The 19478-nt window shown below is 30.8% G+C and overlaps 1 protein-coding gene across 1 annotated transcript; it reads left to right on the top strand.

Annotated features, from left to right (window-relative positions):
- Nucleotides 1-12569: 12569 nt before the first annotated feature.
- Nucleotides 12570-19322, top strand: LOC124928051 (probable phospholipid-transporting ATPase 4). Its single transcript, XM_047468583.1, has 12 exons — nucleotides 12570-12959; nucleotides 13613-13657; nucleotides 14030-15901; nucleotides 16136-16246; nucleotides 16319-16595; nucleotides 16687-16775; nucleotides 17276-17369; nucleotides 17459-17668; nucleotides 17748-17873; nucleotides 17953-18051; nucleotides 18149-18340; nucleotides 18417-19322. The coding sequence occupies exons 3-12, from the start codon at nucleotides 14127-14129 to the stop codon at nucleotides 19095-19097; spliced, it is 3654 nt and encodes a 1217-aa protein (XP_047324539.1). The 5' UTR covers nucleotides 12570-12959; nucleotides 13613-13657; nucleotides 14030-14126; the 3' UTR covers nucleotides 19098-19322.
- Nucleotides 19323-19478: the final 156 nt, after the last annotated feature.

Raw genomic sequence — 19478 nt, forward strand, 5'->3', positions numbered from 1 at the left:
AGTATGCCTAATTGATTAGCTGGTCGAACCGTGGATCATTTTGGAGTTAATTTGCAACAAATTCGATAGATGAATTGTAGGTGCAGTCGGGAAGTCGAAGAATATGATAAGCTTGACTTTTTTCTTGACCATGAGCCTCCATTTATGAACGATGCAATTGGGAGCCCGACCTCAGTTATGACCGAATATACATCCATCCATCCATCTATTGTATGACCAATGTAGCTGCCCAGGTGACCGAGACAAGAGGAAACCACGCCATGTCTGCGATCAAAGCGTCTGCTGAAGAAGAAGAAGTCATGTTCGTTGACCTGCCCGGACCATGAACTGAACTGATTGGCCTGAAGCCCCTTTGACCATCTGATTCATATACACGCGGGTTGAATCGCCTACCCGCTGACCCTGACCCTGAGTCCTTTTTGCTTTCTAATTTTAGTTTATTTAGATTTTCTTTATTTGTAAGGCCCTAATTGATTTAAAAAAAATATAAAAAATATTAATAATCTTAAATATATATATATTTTTCTTATGGTATTAGGCAAAAAAAAAAAAAAAAAAAAAAAAAAAAAAAAAAAACATTGTAATCCTGAGAAAATTCATGGTCCATAGCTTAACACGCGTTGAATGACACGTGGCATTACAGGGATTCGGGGTGGCTCGAGATTCGATGGTTTCAACCTTGGTTTGCGTGTTAGACATATTTTGACAGTACCTAGAAACTTTTAAAATCAATTATGTAAAAATAATTAATTTTGTTCAAATTTTAATAATTATGGGATTTGTTGTAACCAAGTGATGACTTGATTTGAAATCTGAATATAATTAATTTAATAAAAGATTATTTATTTGAAAATAGCGTCGCCAATTGATTTTAGATAAAACAGTAAAATGTACGTGTATAAATATACTTTATACTAGAGTTTTCATAAGGGGTTTGTTATTTAGTTACGCTCGGAAAAGGGCTTGCACGCTATGTCCTCTGCGCCCGTTGAAAACAATTTTATTTTTTAAAAGTATGTCTATCAAAAGATTTATTTTTAACATTTATTTCTCTTAATTAGTAGTCTGATGGTCCTAAATAAGGATAAATTTATATTACGTAAATAATTGTACAAAATTATTTGAAGGTGATGTATCTCTCTACGAGATCTCTATCTCCTAGTCCCAAAGCTTAGCACGTGTCGCGGCGAGGCGGACGCGTCACAATATGGGAGGAAATATCATATATCGGAATGGCTCGAGGTTCGATGCGTTTCAACCTTAGTTTGCGTGTAAGACATCTTTTAAAATGAAACATTTAGTTTTTAAAAGATTTTGAAAATACCTAGAACGGTAAGAAATTAATTATATAAAAATAATTAATTCCTTGTTCAAATTTTAAATAATTTGGGAGGCTAAATAACAATTTAACTTAGACCCGATTTAAATTAATCAAACATAACTAACTTAAAAGATTATTTATTTAAAAATTAGAGTAACTAAGAGATTTTATGAAAATCAAAAAATGATACGTGTATAAACGTATTTATACCAAAGTTTCTGAAAAATGGTGGTTTGTGGTCTGTTTACATTTGGAAAATGGATTTCACGCTATATCCTCTGCGCCCGCCTAAGGACGGTTTTAAAAAAATCTTCTAAAATACACAATCTGGCTTTTATAAATCCAATTATAACATTTATTACCTTTAATTAGTAGTACAAGGGTCCTAAGCAAGGATGACTTTAAATAATTGTACAAAATTATTTAAAAGGGGTGTGTACCTATTACGCTAGTATTTAAATTTAACAAAATTTGAAAATATCACAGGTGAATGTTAGAATTAAAAAATAAATCTCAAACGGGGCCTTATCCAAAACATTAGTTTAGAAAACATCTCGAAATATAAAAATATCAATTTCTAACCTTTCAGGATTATTTGAAAATGAGTTCGTATTCTAAAATTACAAAAATAATTTTGGATTTTGAAAAGTGGAACCAAACAGGCCTTAGGACTAGAGTCTTAGGGTTTAGGTTCGGTTTCATCGATCTAGGCTCGGTTGAGCTCGGTCGAGACTAGGGTGGTCTGGACTAAGGCTTAGTCGTATGGGTCAAGGGACTAAAGAGCTCGGTCCTGGGCTCAAGAGGCTCGGTCCCATGTCAAGTTTACTGGTTTAGGTATTCTGTCATAGGGTTAGGCAACTATCGGTCCTAGGTCTAAGGTTAGGGTTAGTTTCACCGGTCCTAGGTCTTGGAGGCTTAGTCCTAATCATTAGTCCTAGGTCTAGTAGGCTCAGTCATAATCATCAATCCTAGGTCTAGGAGGCTCGGTCCTAATCATCGATCCTAGGCTAGAGGTTCTCGGTCTTAGTTCATAGTCATAGGCTAAAGACTCTCGGTCCTAGGTTAAAACATGGTTCAATCCTAGGTTAGAAACATCGGTCCCAGGCTAAGTTAAATCGGGCCTAATTAAATTGTTATTTAGCCTCCCAAATTATTAAAATTAGAACAAATGATTAATTATTTTTATATAATTAATTTCTTACCGCTCTAGGTATTTTCAAAAAATTTTAAAAACTAAATGTTTTATTTTAAAAGATGTTTGACACGCAAACCAATGTTGAAACTCATAGAACCTCGAGTTTCCTCGCGGTAGTCCTTCTATATTGCTATGTGTCTCTTGACACGTGATAAACTATGGAACGGGAAATAGACCGGGGGTATCCTTACAAATATGAAACACGTTGTTGTGTTCCGTTGACGATCCATCAATTATTGGCCTTCCATTAGTGTCCTAGCTAACGAGACGTTAGTCATTCCGCTGCGGCCCGGGCACGTGTTGCTCTAGTTACAACTGGCTACGCGATGTGTTTCTTGGCGCTAGATGAAAATCCAACACTGATTCAATGGATGAAATTCCTGTTGCAGACGATTTCTTTAATTTCAGACATATTGGATCATCCGTTTTTATTTTAATAAAATTGTTATTTGAAATCAAATTTTTAACCGTTTCTTTCATTTTTCTTCACCAAATTAATACACAAATATATTTTTCACAACATAATAAAAAATATGTTAATTTTTTTAATTTTTTTTTTGGTATTTTGGGGTATATATTTAATTATTTTAGACTATAAATTACACATAATTTATGCCTAAAATTATAATTAAATTATTTCAACCCCTTTTTGAGTTTAATTTGGGTAAAATTAAATACAATATTTTAATCCCAAGTTATTTTTGGTTTTAATTTTTCTAATTTTTAATTATCACAATAATTAATCCTAATTTAATTTTATCCTCTCTTTTTGATTATTTTGAATTTAAAAATTAAAATATTATTATAAATTATTAATATTATTATAAATTGGTGTATGTCAAATTTTTACGTTTACAAACACGACTTAAGGAAAAAAGAAATTAATGGTATATAAAATTAGAAAAATAAACTAAAATCAAAACAGAAAAACAAATCAGCCCTAAGGGAGGTCAACGGGGCGATCATGCGCTACGTGGGTCTTGGATCGGGCGCAAGCGGAGAAGCAAGTGTGGGTTGCGGGCATAGGCGTGAGCGTGAACGCGTTTAGAAGTTTGGTCGAAAACTATACCATGAGGATGTTGGCCTTTGTTTGGATGTGAGGCTACTAGATTTCTTAGTCGCATAGCTAGAAAACTCTCATTTGTGACTAGTTTTCTCAGTAAAAAACCAAGTCACGGCCAAAGAACATATTCTTCAACTAACGACGGTAGCAATAATTTGTAGGTTTCATGGATTCCTCAATCCTCAATCAAATCACACACCGATTTTTGCGACTTCATCCTTATAACTGATCGAGAAGACTTCCTAGAAGCTTCCTCAAACTTTCTAGACTTTTATCTCGCTTCCTTAAGCACTCATCTCGAAAAATCTTAAAAACCCGAAAAGCTTCAATGGAGCTTCAATGACGGATCACAAAATAAACTCTCTCACACTCTAAGATTTGTCAACTGAAGGAAATATGTCCTTTAATTTAATATGCAATGACTAAACCTGGATAGGACAATTAACGGTGATAATTTAATTCGATTATGTTAGGAGTCGTAGTGTTTTGCTATAAGCCAACTACGATTAATGGGGTTAAACCCATAACTAATATAATTGGGTCTTATGAGGTCACACACTTAGAGTTGGCAGAATAGATTAATGGAAATGAAATCAAATTATTAATAATTAGAAATAATATATAATATTTTATTTATGAAATAAAATAATTAACCATGGTAAATTGATTATGGAAACGTGATATATCAAATTAATTATGAATATAATGATTTGAAATAGATTTTATTTAAGAAATAAAACATTTATCATAAATATTAATTGCAAAACGGAGGAATGTCAAAAGATGGTCTTTTGGTTTTCTTTTTTCCTGACTCTCTAATTTAACAGCTTAAAACAGGGATTTGGAATATGGTGAATAGGGGATTTGAAAAACTCATTTTTTTCCATAAGCAATTAGATTGCTTCTGTTGTTCTTTCGTCCTAGCAGTCGAAGTCCACTGAATCTTGACGAGCTCGTGTGGACCAATTAGAAGAGAAAGTTGGCTGCAAATGAGTCAAGTCGCTCGTGAGCCGCTCGCAAACTGCTCGGTCAAAGCTTGACTTGAGCTTGACTTTGACCGAGTTCGAGTCGAGCTCGAGCTGACTCATTTATTATTCGAGTCGAACTCGAGCCCATATAAAGCTTGCTCGATGACTTGTCGAGCTTTTTCGAGCCTCAAAATAATTAAATATTTTTTATTTATTTAATATTAAAATTTTACACAATATTTTTTTATTTCCCTCTCTCTTCAAAGCCCAATATGAAGGCCCATAATCCCTAAAGTAAAACTCTAATTTTTAATATATAGTTCATTCATCATATTCTACTGTCGGTCTTCATCTCTTCTTCTTCATCAATATTCTACTGTCACTATTCATCTCTTCTTCTTCATCAATATTCTACTGTCACTCTTCATCTCTTCTTCTTCATCAATATTCTACCATTACTCTTCATCTCTTCTTCTTCAGTTACTCTTCATCTTCTTCATCACTCTTCATCTCATCTTCTTCATAAGTTACTCTTCATCCATCTTCTTCATTAGTTACTCTTTTTCTTCAAGTTACTCTTCATCTTCTTCATCAATTACTCTTTTTCTTCAATAACTCTTATCTATCTTCTTTAGTTTTTCTTCTTATTCTTTAATTATTATTCTTCTTATTCTTTAGTTATTCTTCTTCTTCGTCACTCTTTTATCTCTTCTTTTTAGTTTTTATATACTTCTTATTCAGTTTTCACAATTTCTTTTACTCTTTTTTTTTTCTTTATTCAATCTTCACATCTCATTAATTTACAAAATCCTATTGATAATTAAATTTGTTTAAACTTATTTTATAGTTATTGTTTTTGCTTTTGTTTTTGCTTTTAGATAGTTTTTTCATGTATTAGGAGAAACTTATGTTTATACGGATAAAGTTGAATAAATATAAAAAACACTAAATATAAAAAGCACTAATTTTCAATTGATTGAGATTATAAAAAAATTGACAAACAATATTAGGGATTTTTGATAAAAAAATGTTAATATATTATATATATAATAAATGTATATTATAAATAATAATGAAAGAGAAATAAATATTAATATATTATATATAATAAAATTAAATATTAGAGATATAATAACTAATATGTTATATATAATATTAAAAAGATAAAAATATATATTAATATATATATATATATAATAAAAGTAAATACTAAGGACGTAATAATGAATATATTTTATATAATATTAAAAAGGATAAAAAAAAAAGTTAATATATTATATATAATAAAAGTATATAATATATATAATATAAAAAAATAAAAAAAAAAATAATTTATTATATATAATTCAATTTTGGTTCAAGCTTTCGAGTCAAGTCGAGTTTTTGGGTAATATAGTCGAGTCGAACTCGAGCTCAAATTTATAAGCTCGTTCGAGCTCGAGTTCGAGTCGAGCTAATAAATACTTAATCGAGTCGAGTTCGAGTTCCAACAAGTTTGAACTCAGCTCGGCTCATTTGCAACCCTAGGAGTAACACGTGGGGCTCTCATCCTTTATACTACAAGATATACCGAATTCACGCATCAAAGTATCACCTTTTCGATAATGTTTTTAATCGCTAAATGCATGAACATCCTGAATAGATGTTAAGATAAGATCTTATTTTCCGCAACATACATCTTTCTAGACTTTTATCTCGCTTTCTTAAGCACTCGTCTCGAAAAATCTTAAAAACCCGAAAAGCTTCAATGGAGCTTCAATGACAGATCACAAAATAACCTCTCTCACACTCTAAGATTTGCCAACCTCCTCAAATAAAACCTTGGAATCCTATTTAAACCAACCACCTAGATCATCATTCTAATCCTCGAAGTCCAAATTTTTATTTCTCCATTTTGCCCTCAAATTGTTCGTGCGCCCTCAAATTGTTCGGGGCAAAATTGGGCTTCCTCTCTCGTGGAGAAGGAGCCTCCTGAAATCCTAATTGATCATCAACTAGTTATGGTGACGTGATAACTTTCGGAAACGTTTTGATAGTCCCTATCAAAAACTATATTTTCAAAAAAAAATGCTCTCCTAAGTATTCTTACATTATGAGTATCCAACCCTAACTCAATCAAACTTGTGATAGCAATAACGGTTACATTATGCACCAACTATTTGTTATTTGTTTCTTTCTTTAGATAAACAAAATTATTCAACTGACTGCAAGTAAAATTCATAACATTGTTTGAAGCAAAAATTTCAAACTCTTTTACCAATTCGAGCATACTATTGGTATGTTATAAGTTTTTTTTTTTAATGTAAAAAATTAACATGATTACACACTCATAATCTCTACTCCAACCTAGTTTAGTTTTAAATAAAAATTAAATTCGTAATTTTTGAACTTTTAAAAAATTTGTCATAAGATAAACATGTATAAAAGTAATATTAAGAGTTTTTTCTCTTACTATATTTAAGAATGACAATAAAATAATTGAGATGCAATCTTCTTAAAAAGTAGAATAATTTATGTTTTTGCAAGCAATCTCATCGTGGCTCTCTATCTCTTAAATTAAAGTCACGCATACAAAGAAAGCTGTTTTTAATAAATAAATATTATAAACCGATTAAATTATATTTTTCAAATAGACAAATAAATTATATTTCATTTTTCTAATAATTAAATATAAATTATAATTCAATTTTAACGTGAGAAATCTTATTTATTTAATTCTGAAGTGAAAAAAAAATAAAAATTTAAAGATATTTATGTTTTAATAAAGTTGAGATTTAGTTAAATTAAAATAAAGAATTGTTAAATATAACAAAATAAAAAGGAAATTATATATATTAAAATTATAATTCTTTCATCTAAGTCATCAAAACAAACATTTTCTTCCCAAATCTATCATAATCAAACTAAACCTTAGTTAATTTGGATTTGATTACATAAAAAAAAAGCCCAAAATAGATAGGACCTACAATTACGACTGCAAACCATACCAATAATGTCAATTAATTAATTTAATTTCTGTAGAAGTTAATCAAACTAATAATAATGGGTCATGCATCTTGAATATATATGCTCTATTATTTCAATTTATATTACCAAAATCAATTTTAATTAATTTTTTTCTCTCTCTCAATTAGATACCCAACAATTAAAATAATAATTCCAAATTCTTGTGACAGAGTTCCGGCAGCCGGCTGCCAGTTATTGTAATTTATTTATTTAAAAAAGGTTTGAACTGGTTGTGTCTCTGAAATGTTTCTCCTTTGAATTCTTTTCTTGAATTTGATCTTATAGATAGATAGATATCAATATTAATAAATTATAGAAAGAGATAGGAGAGAATATATTAAAGTATAGAAAGAGACACACAGAAGATATTTAATATTATAAAAAGAGAGATTGATTTTTTTTTTTTTAATAAATCTTACAATAATAATATATATTTAGAGAGAGAGAGAGAGGTTGTAGTGGTGGAGGTGACACGTTTAGGAAATGGAGGTGCACGTCGTGTGTTGACCGGATGTCGAGACTGCGGCGGAAATTTAGCTCTGAGATAGTCGCCGGGAAGTACATGTTAAGGTTTAGTTTTTTATTCACCTTCTTAATTATGTCCAACTTATTCCCTAAATCATATATATTAGAAGAATTCTAAAATATAAACATGTTAATAAAATTATCTAAAACAACTCAATTTTATGCCCACATTCATTAAATTTTATAAAAATATATGTGACTAAAAGTAAAATGTTTATATAAATTCTAACAAATATAAGCTAGCAAAATCTAGATAGAATAAATGTTTAATTATAGTATAAGTTTTGTGGAGCACATCTTTAATTCTTGTACAAATATTTTTAAATTTGTTAAAGATTTTTAACAATTTAGACATACATTAATCAAAAATTATATCTTTAGAGATCTCAGACATAGTACAAAACACAAATAATGTAATTATAGAACAAAGAAGATTTTTTATTGTTGAAAAAGTAAAGCATTTAAAGATATACCAAATATTTCAAAATTATATTTGAAAAATTTGATATATTTTCAACTTTAAGCATTCATCAGTTGATATTTTAATATATCACGAATTAATTTTATATAGGTTATATATATATATATATTATAAAATTATTAATACAAATAAATATAATTAATTATTAAAAAAATATTAAATATAATTAAAATATTTTTTGTTTGAATTTTTAAAATTTATATAATTAAAAAGAGAGATGGTATAACTTATATTCATAAGTAGACTTATTGAGTAATTCTAAAATTAAGCATTTTATTTATATATATTTAAATAAAAGATCGAAAATTTTTCTGTAACCAAATATCACACTAAAATATAATTAACATAGTAATCCAATTAGGTAAGCATATCATATTAGTCGCATCAATCTAAATTTCTCAACAACTATTCAAAGACTCACGGGGCATCACCTAATGAATCACAATGATACTCTAAGACTCTAAATAATAGGCACCTCTGGACAATGCAAAAATAAGTGAGTTTCCGATTCAACATTCTCGTAACATATACGACAACGACTAACAATAATATATTTTTTTTTAATGCACATATTATCCATAAGATTTCTATCATGAATAACGTTTTATCCAAATAATGAGATATTAAATTAAATATTTTACTCTCAAAGTTTCTCCCAACAAAAAAATATATTAACTTATCGTTACGAACAACTTGTAGTAATGTCTTATATAAACTATTCATGTTTTTTTTTTTTGTCAACTTATAACGTCACGATGAGATTTTTTTAAGAATGAATCATCATAATAATATGTATATTTAATTATAATATATGACACATTATATATATATATATATATATATATATATATAACAATATTAAAATAAAAAATATGTTTAATATATTATATAAATTAAGTTATATATAATAATGATATTAATAAATTGTATGATGTTATTAAAAGTTAAGTGGTATAAAAAAGAAGTGAGCTTTGAAGGCTAGTTAAATTTTTTATAATCTATTATGATGTAAAAGGTATAAAATTGTACCAATATTAAACATACTAAACCCGATATAAAAATGTATATTATTGTTTGATTAACTCTAAAGTTTGTATGTTTTTAAGTTTTTTTTAAGTCTAAATTTAGATTGGAGAGTTATTGTACTGAACAATACTATTAACCTCCTCCAAAAAATTGAAAAAAAAATAGTTATAAAAATAAATCGAAGAATATAGACTTTCATATAATTAGTGGCGGACCCAGAAAAATTTTCTCGGGGGGGCCAAATACATAATAACGTAGCATTTTTTGGCTATCAAATAAATGCATTTTTTAATTAAAATTTTACTCGATAATTACATAAAAATACTAATAAGCACAATTACTAAATTATTCTTGTCCATGAGTCGGTACAAAAGAAGACAAATATCTGTATAACGTTGACAATACCAATCAATCAATTCAAGAAAATTTCATTTATTTGATGAACTACTTGACTCATCATGTCCTCGAAAGGTAATCCTTGCCTCAATAGAAAGCGTGTTACATCAAATATTATCGTTAAACATGTGTGATAATTTATTTATATATCACGACCATGTGTACGTAAAACGTTTCTCACGTTATGTCTTTGATCTTAAAATGATTCAAATTGAATTCTAGCTTCAATATGACAACTATTTGAAGTTCTCATATGACGATTGAATCTTTCTAATGCTCTTTTCCAATTTTTGTACTCATCTCCTATAAATGTATCATCTACGTTTTCTCTATTTAAAGGTTTGAAAAGATATTACCAAAAATAAAATGATGCATCTTTTGATATGCTATATTCTAACCATGTATATTTGATCAGTAACATTAGACTCATTAATAAGCTCATTAATTGATTGAGAAGACTCATGTTGGTCATGTGATGTAGAAGTACAAATTCGTTTATAGAACATCTTCATTATTCTATATCCTACATAAAATAAATGATTAAAAATAAATATGTGTCACAACCCCTAAATAAAATCTAACAAATACATTTATTTGTTGAAATAATTTAAAATTAATTTAAAATTAAGAAATATAAAATAATATTTTACCCTTATATTTATATAAATGGTTATTTTACCTTTATATTTATAAGTAATTTGTATTATTAATTATATTAAAATTAATAAATATATATATATATATAAATTATAATATAAATGTAGTTTTAAAATAAATAATAATATTATATGATTTTCATTATTTTATATATAATTCTTTATATTTTAACTTATATAAATAAATGTTATTTATATATTAACTAAAATTTATGTATTATTATAAATATTGTATTTTAGAAAATATTTTTTTTTGTACAAAATAAAATATTAATAATAATTACTTTAATAAAATTATATTTGAAATTAGAATAATATAATTATGAATTAGTTTTATTATTAATTTTTATAAAAGGAAGGGTTAATTTATTATAAATATTAGAAAATAGTGTATGTATAAAAAGTAGTGTGAGGTTATAATTATAGTAGAGGCAGGGTTTGATCACCTGACCTCTACCATAGATTTCAACTCCAAAACCACTCAGGCAAAGCCTTATTTGATAAACATATATATATAATATCTTAAAACTTTTACCCTAGTTGGGGGAGGCCCGGGCCCCCCAAGGCCCCCCTTGTAGGTCCGCCACTGCATATAATAGTCTCTTCAAAGAAACTTATAAAAAAAAGGATACATGTAATTTAAAGGCATATAATTAAGAGGTGTATTGTAACAATGGAGTTTTTTTTTTTAAAAAAAAAATGAGGGGCTTTTGTCTTAATTAATAATACTTATTAATCAGGCTAAACATTGAAAACTTCTCCCATGCATTGCTTAATTTTTAATAAAAGTAAAGCATTGAAAGAATAAGCTTTTAACGTATGTGACCGATCTTCTATAAAACTTTATATCATATTTAGTGAAGGATATTATAATAATAATTTCTTTTATTGTATGATTGTATGATAGTTACTTATTACTTTGGTTAAAATCAAGAATGATGAATTAAGAAATCAGAAAATTGAAAAGGTAAATTTAAATTATTATTTTTTATTTTGTAAAACTCGAACTCATTAGCATTATTCGGGTTTCAATTATTTAAATAACCTAAATTCAAAAAACATATTTTCACTCATTATCTTTTTAACATAGTTCAATTCGTTAATAAAATACTACAATATATATATATATATACTTTTAAATTATTATTTTATTATTTTATTATTATATATTAATACCCTTCAAATATTTTTATAAAAAATATTTTATATCTTATCAAAACACCACCATCTTTATTTTCAAATAATCCAAATTATAACAATAATCCAAATCCAGGCCAACTACGTTAACAATGTAAATGATTTTAAAATAATTTTAAAATTTTTCATATTTAAATAATTTTAAAAAAATGAATGGTTAATATTATTTTATTTATGAATAAAAGGGTTTATTAACTTCTTTTTTAATATCATTTAACCTACCAATCAAATTAAATTATAGTATTGACTTAGATTATGATAATTTATTTAACTTAATATATTTTATACAGTACATGATATGTATTATGTAAATTAAAGTATATTGGTTCTTTATAAATTAGAGTTAAGAGATAATAATATATAGATATAGTTGTAAATATTAATTAATAAACATACTCATTCAGCGCGTGCCGTCAGTTGCAGGCTGTCACGATCATTTTGCACTTGAGAATTTTATGAGAAAATGATTTTATTTTATTTTTTAAAAATAAATAAATAAATAAATTAGTCAATTTTATTAGGTAGTAGTGAAACATCACCAACACGACTCCTCCATTGAGGAGCAGTTGTCAACGTTTTACGTGCTGTATGGATTTATTTTCAGTCTAGTTTGATTTCGTAAAATCGAATAAAAAAAAAATATATATTTTAAGACATTATAATTAGTGTAATTAAGTATAAATAAATAAATAAATAAATAGATGAAAAAGTTATTACAGTCAAAGGGGGGAAGATACAAGTGTGGTTTCTTGATCTCAAGGAAGAAGAAGACCTTTCCCATGCTATCTTACCCTCATTTCCCTCCGATTTGAACGGCGAAATATCTTTTTCTCATTTCCTCCCTCCCTCCCTCTAGATTCTCTCTCTCTCTCTATAACTCCTTGTTAATTTGGTCTTCCTGCCGGCCGGCCGGCCAGACCTCTCAAAATCCATACCTTACTAGTTTCTTTGTCTCTATTTCACCCCTACAATTTCTTCTAATGTAATAATTTACAAGATTGATTGAAGAAAAACCCTAGCTGTTAGCTTCACCTAACAATTACTTCTGCAGATCTTTCACTTGCATTGTTCAAGCAAGTCATTTTTGTAAGAGATTCACATGTTCAACTAGGAAACTCTATTCAGGTAAAAAAATTGTTATTCCTTCACTCCCTCTCTCTGTAACTTAATGTGATTGCCACAATATTGGAAGAATTGACTGTGAATTAGTCAATTATATGAGTTTTCTGGCTGAAACTAACTGACAGGTGCTCAATTGCTTCCTGCTCAAAGTCAATTTTTTTATTTATTTACTTGAATAAGCATAAATATCTGTGAGTGATGATTGAGACAAATTTTGAGAATTGGGTATCCACAAATTTGGAACTAGGGATAAACCAATATATATTTGTTAGATTTTTAGGGCTGGAATGGATATTGGTTCATGAAAGAGAAATGCGGTCCTGGTTATACTCAACTCTTTCTTCCAGTTTTAATGAAGAGAAATCAACTTTATTAGTTGAATTGAAGCTTTTGTCTTAGTTTCTATGCTTTTAGATGACTAATTTGAATTGGCATTTTAATTTTTATGTTCTAAACATTCTTACAATTCTTATATTGATTTTGTAGTTGTCTTCTTTCCTCTTTTGTTGAACTACTTGTTGACTGAAAATGAGCAGTCTGTTCAAATGTATTTTTTTTTTCTTTTTCGTGTACTTGCATTTGAATCTTTTGTGAATCTAGACAGAAAGACTGAAGTGGTCCACTTTTGTATTTTGTTTTTTCCGAATCGGCATCAGGAAGATTAGGAGTTGACCGATTGAATCACTTCACTCCAGCAACAGGTACATGATCTTCCCTATTCGAGTCGATGAAATGATTTCAATTCTAAAATGTTGTTTGGCGAGCCTGTGAATATTTTGGATTGATACAATGCTTTACTTTGCTGAAGCATTAAATATTCCTTGACATTGTTTGGCTCCATTTTGAATGTTTTGAATTGTCTGTAATAAGTCATCACAATTTGTTTCTAAAGCTACGGCAATGTGTGTGTGAGTGCCTTCTAATCCAATTTATTATGCACAGTATGATTAGTGGAAGATTGTTTGATGAGAATAGTTGAGTGAATGATTATTGGTCTGATTCAAAATTTTGTTAAGGTAACGAATTTTAAATCACATAATGCTCTGACTACCCAAACATTTGTGTTCTGACAGGCTAGATGTTTCAGCAGTAGATCATGCCTTTGACTATCCCCGCCAAATGCAGTGTTGGGTGAAGGAAAATACATAAATTGAGTTGAGAAAAAAAAGAATGGCACGGGGGAGAATAAGGGCAAGGCTCCGTCTGAGCAGTCTCTACACATTTGGATGTGTTCGACCCCGTGCTGAGGAAGGTGACGAGCCTCATCAATTCACTGGCCCGGGATTCTCTAGAATTGTGCAATGTAACCAACCAAAACTCCATGAAAAAAAGCCTCTTAGGTATTGTTCAAACTACATCTCAACAACAAAGTACAACTTCATCACTTTCCTACCCAAGGCCCTGTTTGAACAATTCAGGCGTGTAGCCAACATGTACTTTCTCTTCACTACCCTTCTGTCCCTCACGCCACTTTCTCCTTTCACCGCTGCTAGTATGGTCGTCCCTTTGGTCTTTGTCGTCGGACTTAGTATGGCAAAAGAGGCATTAGAAGATTGGCGAAGGTTTATTCAGGATATGAAGGTCAATATGCGGAAAGCTAGTGTTCACAAGGGTGATGGCTTGTTTGGTCAAAAGCCGTGGATGAAACTTCGGGTTGGGGATGTCGTGAAAGTCGAAAAAGATCGCTTCTTTCCTGCAGACCTACTCCTGTTGTCGTCTAGCTACGTGGATGGAATCTGTTATGTCGAGACGATGAACTTAGATGGAGAAACTAATCTTAAAGTAAAGCGAGCTATGGAGGTGACGTTACCTTTGGACGATGATAAAATGTTTAAGGATTTCGTTGGGAGAATTAGATGCGAGGATCCAAACCCCAATCTCTACACTTTTGTGGGAAATCTCGAGTATGATCGTCAGGTGTATCCTCTTGATCCAAACCAGATTTTGCTTAGAGATTCGAAGCTTAGGAATACGACTTACGTTTACGGAGTTGTAATATTCACTGGCCATGACAGTAAAGTCATGCAAAACTCGACTAGATCACCGTCTAAACGGAGTACAATCGAAAAGCAAATGGACAAGATCATTTATATTCTATTCAGCCTTCTTCTCTTATTATCCTTCGCGAGCTCAATAGCTTTTGCAGATAGGACAGAAAAGAAGATGCCAGATTGGTGGTACATGCAACCATTTAACAAATCCGAATTTTATAATCCTAAGAAACCTGCTTTGTCTGGTTTATTCCATCTCGTTACTGCTCTTATCCTCTATGGGTATCTGATTCCAATATCTCTTTATGTTTCAATCGAAGTAGTGAAGGTTCTTCAAGCAATCTTCATTAACCAGGACATTCATATGTTTGATGAAGATACAGGAACTCCTGCTCAAGCTCGTACGTCTAATTTGAACGAAGAGTTAGGTCAGGTTGACACCATCCTTTCTGATAAAACAGGCACTTTAACGTGCAACCAAATGGACTTCCTCAAGTGTTCAATTGCTGGAAATGTGTATGGAACACGAGCGAGTGAAGTGGAACTTGCTGCTGCAGAAAAGATGGCTGTAGACCTCGAAGGACAGGATCCTAATATGAATGGGGTTGATGCAGACACTTCGGAGATTGAACTAGAAGCGATTAACACTGAACAACCTCGTAAGCATGCGATAAAAAGTTTTAACTTTGAGGACAGCCGCCTAATGAAGGGAAATTGGACGAGTGAACCGAATTCGGACATCATTTTATTGTTTTTCAGGATACTATCTATTTGTCATACTGCAATTCCTGAACAAAATGAAGAGACTGGAGAATTGACTTATGAAGCTGAATCTCCCGATGAAGGAGCTTTTCTTGTGGCAGCAAAGGAGTTCGGGTTTGAATTCTGTCGAAGAACACAATCCAGCATTTATGTACGTGAAAGATATCCATCTTACAACGAGCCAATTGAGAGGTTAATTTAAATTTTGTTTCTATTTGCCCCATTAGGAAACACTTATTGTTTCTATTTCAGTATCTGGATACATTTTCAGGTAAAAACGTTTGGAAACTGACTTTGGTCATAAAAAGATTCCAAAATTTATTTTGTTTCTCTATTTGAAAATGTATCAAGATACATAAACATAAACATAAACATAAACAATTGTTTTCAACATTAAATATTATTTTAAATTTCTTGTATTTTCAGGGAGTTCAAAATTCTCAATCTATTGGATTTCACTAGCAAGAGGAAGAGAATGTCTGTTATAGTTCGGGACGAGGAAGGTCAGATCTTTCTTTTGTGTAAAGGGGCTGACAGGTATGAATCATATTATAACCATCTTCAATCCAATTGAATTTCACTCTTTTGACGTTATTGCTTTCTTATCAGCATCATCTTTGATCGTTTGGCAAAAAATGGGAGAATATTCGAAGAAGCTACCACTAAGCACCTAAATGATTATGGAGAGGCTGGGTTGCGTACATTGGCACTTGCATACAAGAAGCTTGAAGAAGACGAATATTCTTCTTGGAACTGTGAATTTGTTAAGGCGAAGACCACTATTGGAGGTGATAGGGATGCATTACTTGAAAGGTTGTCCGATATAATGGAGAAGGACTTAACACTAGTTGGTGCAACTGCTGTGGAAGACAAACTGCAGAAAGGGGTACTTGTTTGCATTTCTAAACATTTTTTCAATTCATGCATTTTGTTGGTGTATTTTTTAGCTCGTCTCTAATATATCTTTTTTCGTTTAGGTGCCACAATGCATAGATAAACTGGCCCAAGCTGGACTTAAAATCTGGGTCTTGACTGGAGATAAGATGGAGACTGCAATCAATATTGGGTATGTATCTCTAACAATTAAAGATAATTTGACTTCATTTGAAAGAATCATTTCTTTCAGATTTCTTAGCTATGTGTGGATTCAGATGGGATCACATGTGTGGATTCAGATGGGATCACATTTGAAAATATGATGCATCTAAACTTAGGTTTTGTTTGATATTGGGTTATTTTCAAATAATCTTGTTTGATTTAGGTGTTATTAAAAATCAGGTTATTTGGGTAAAAACAACATTATGGGTGGACATTTTGGTCGATTATTTGAATGATGTGAGGGTTGAGTTAACTGCTTCATTGGATAGTGAGTTATTTGAAGACCAATCTCAAATAACCCACATCAAACAAGGCCTTAATATGACACATACAAAAATGCACAGTTTATCTCATATTTGGATCCGGATTCAAATTTAGAAATAAATGTGTTATCAATTAGTGCCATTATCTGATTGCTACAACGTTTATTTTAACAACTTAAACAATGTTATTGCGTCCTTGATGCAGATTTGCGTGTAGTTTGCTTAGACAGGGCATGAAACGGATTTGTATATCATCAACGAACATGAACACAGATATATTAGCACAAGATCCCAAAAAGGTAGATTATATGTGAAAAGAGTATGCCTTTCTTTGGCACTCCATCTATAATTTTTCCTCACATTGCCTTCTATTTTAACAAATGATTAGGCTGCAAAGGAGAATGTTTTGCTGCAAATCACTAATGCAACTCAAATGGTCAAGCTTGAGAAGGACCCCAATGCAGCATTTGCATTGATAGTTGATGGAAAAACATTAGCATATGCTTTGGAGGATGATGTGAAACATCAATTCTTAAACTTAGCAGTCGGTTGTGCATCGGTTATATGTTGTCGTGTCTCTCCTATACAAAAGGCCTTGGTAATTTTTCTTTTCCAATTAACTATTTATCCTTTTTTTTAATCTATTTTGCATTTATTGATTAACTTTCTGGTTTTAGGTGACAAGATTAGTGAAAGAAGGAACAGGAAAGACCACCTTAGCAATCGGTGACGGTGCAAATGATGTTGGAATGATTCAAGAAGCAGATATCGGTGTTGGCATAAGTGGGGTTGAAGGCATGCAGGTTTGTTTTTCTTCTATTGTTAGTTTTGTCAGTAATTATTCTTTTTGGTCTATTAGTAAGAACCGACAGTCTTTTACAGGCTGTGATGGCTAGCGATTTCTCCATTGCTCAGTTTCGATTCCTGGAAAGACTTCTGGTTGTACACGGACATTGGTGCTACAAAAGAATTGCTCAAATGGTAAAGAATCAGTAAAAAAATCTTTTTTCGGGTATCCTTCTAATATGTTATAAGATCCTATTTTGGAATAAATTAATTCTGTTTGTTAATTGGGCAGATATGCTATTTCTTTTACAAGAACATAGCTTTTGGTCTTACGCTCTTCTACTTTGAGTCATTTGCTGGCTTCTCTGGGCAATCAGTTTACGATGACTGGTATATGCTTCTGTTCAATGTTGTCCTCACCTCCTTACCTGTCATTTCACTTGGAGTATTTGAGCAGGACGTTTCTTCAGAAATTTGTTTACAGGTCAGTTTATTTTTTATTTTTATAATCTTAAATCACATGTTAATAATGATTTTTTTTTTCTTTTCTTTTCTTGTAGTTCCCGGCACTTTATCAGCAAGGGCCAAGAAACTTGTTCTTTGACTGGCACAGGATATTTGGATGGATGGGAAATGGTCTATACTCTTCTATAATTATTTTCTTCCTCAACATTCTTATTTTCTACGATCAACCTTTTCGTGAAAGTGGACAGACTCCCGACAGATCAGCAGTCGGGACGACAATGTTTACTTGCATAATTTGGGCAGTGAACCTCCAGATAGCTCTCACAATGAGTCACTTCACATGGATCCAACATTTCATCGTTTGGGGAAGTGTTGCCGGTTGGTATTTATTTTTACTACTTTACGGATTGCTTCCTGCTGTACACTCTGGAGACGCGTTCAGGCTTTTAATTGAAAAACTAGCCCCAGCTCCTATATATTGGTCAACGACCCTCCTTGTGGCGGTTCTATGCAACCTGCCTTACCTTGTCCATATATCATTCCAAAGATGTTTTCATCCAATGGATCATCATATCATTCAAGAGATCAAGTATTATAAGAAAGATGTGGAGGATCGGATCATGTGGAGTAGGGAAAGGTCCAGGGCGAGACAAAAGACTATGATTGGATTCACGGCTAGAGTGGATGCTAAGATAAGACATTTGAAAGGGAGGTTTTCTAGGAAGTATTTGTCGTCGTTAGGTTCGAACATCCCAATGTCACCTTCAGGTGGTTAGAATCACTTGAGTGCATTTTTATGTAGGGTTTTGGCGTTTTTTTTTTTTTTTCTTCCAATTTTAGCCTCTCATTATTATTTACCAATTCATTGTCCTCCATCATGTGAATATGTCCATCGGTGGGTTGGTTTTGTTAAGGTTTTCATATCAAGAACCTTGAAGAAGTTGTATTTACCATTATAGTTGCTATTTGCAAGATTTAATTACATAATACTAGTTTGTAAAGTGTTTCTCCACAATCAATCTTCCAAACTTCTCCAACTTTCTAACTAGATTTACAACCCCTAACACCATATGGGAATCATGCACATTGAAAACAATTTGAACAAAAAAAAATACTTCATTAAAACAAATCTAAAAATTTGCCACAATGAATTTTTT

Source organism: Impatiens glandulifera, chromosome 2 (genome assembly GCF_907164915.1).
Source record: "Impatiens glandulifera chromosome 2, dImpGla2.1, whole genome shotgun sequence".
NCBI lineage: Eukaryota > Viridiplantae > Streptophyta > Magnoliopsida > Ericales > Balsaminaceae > Impatiens > Impatiens glandulifera.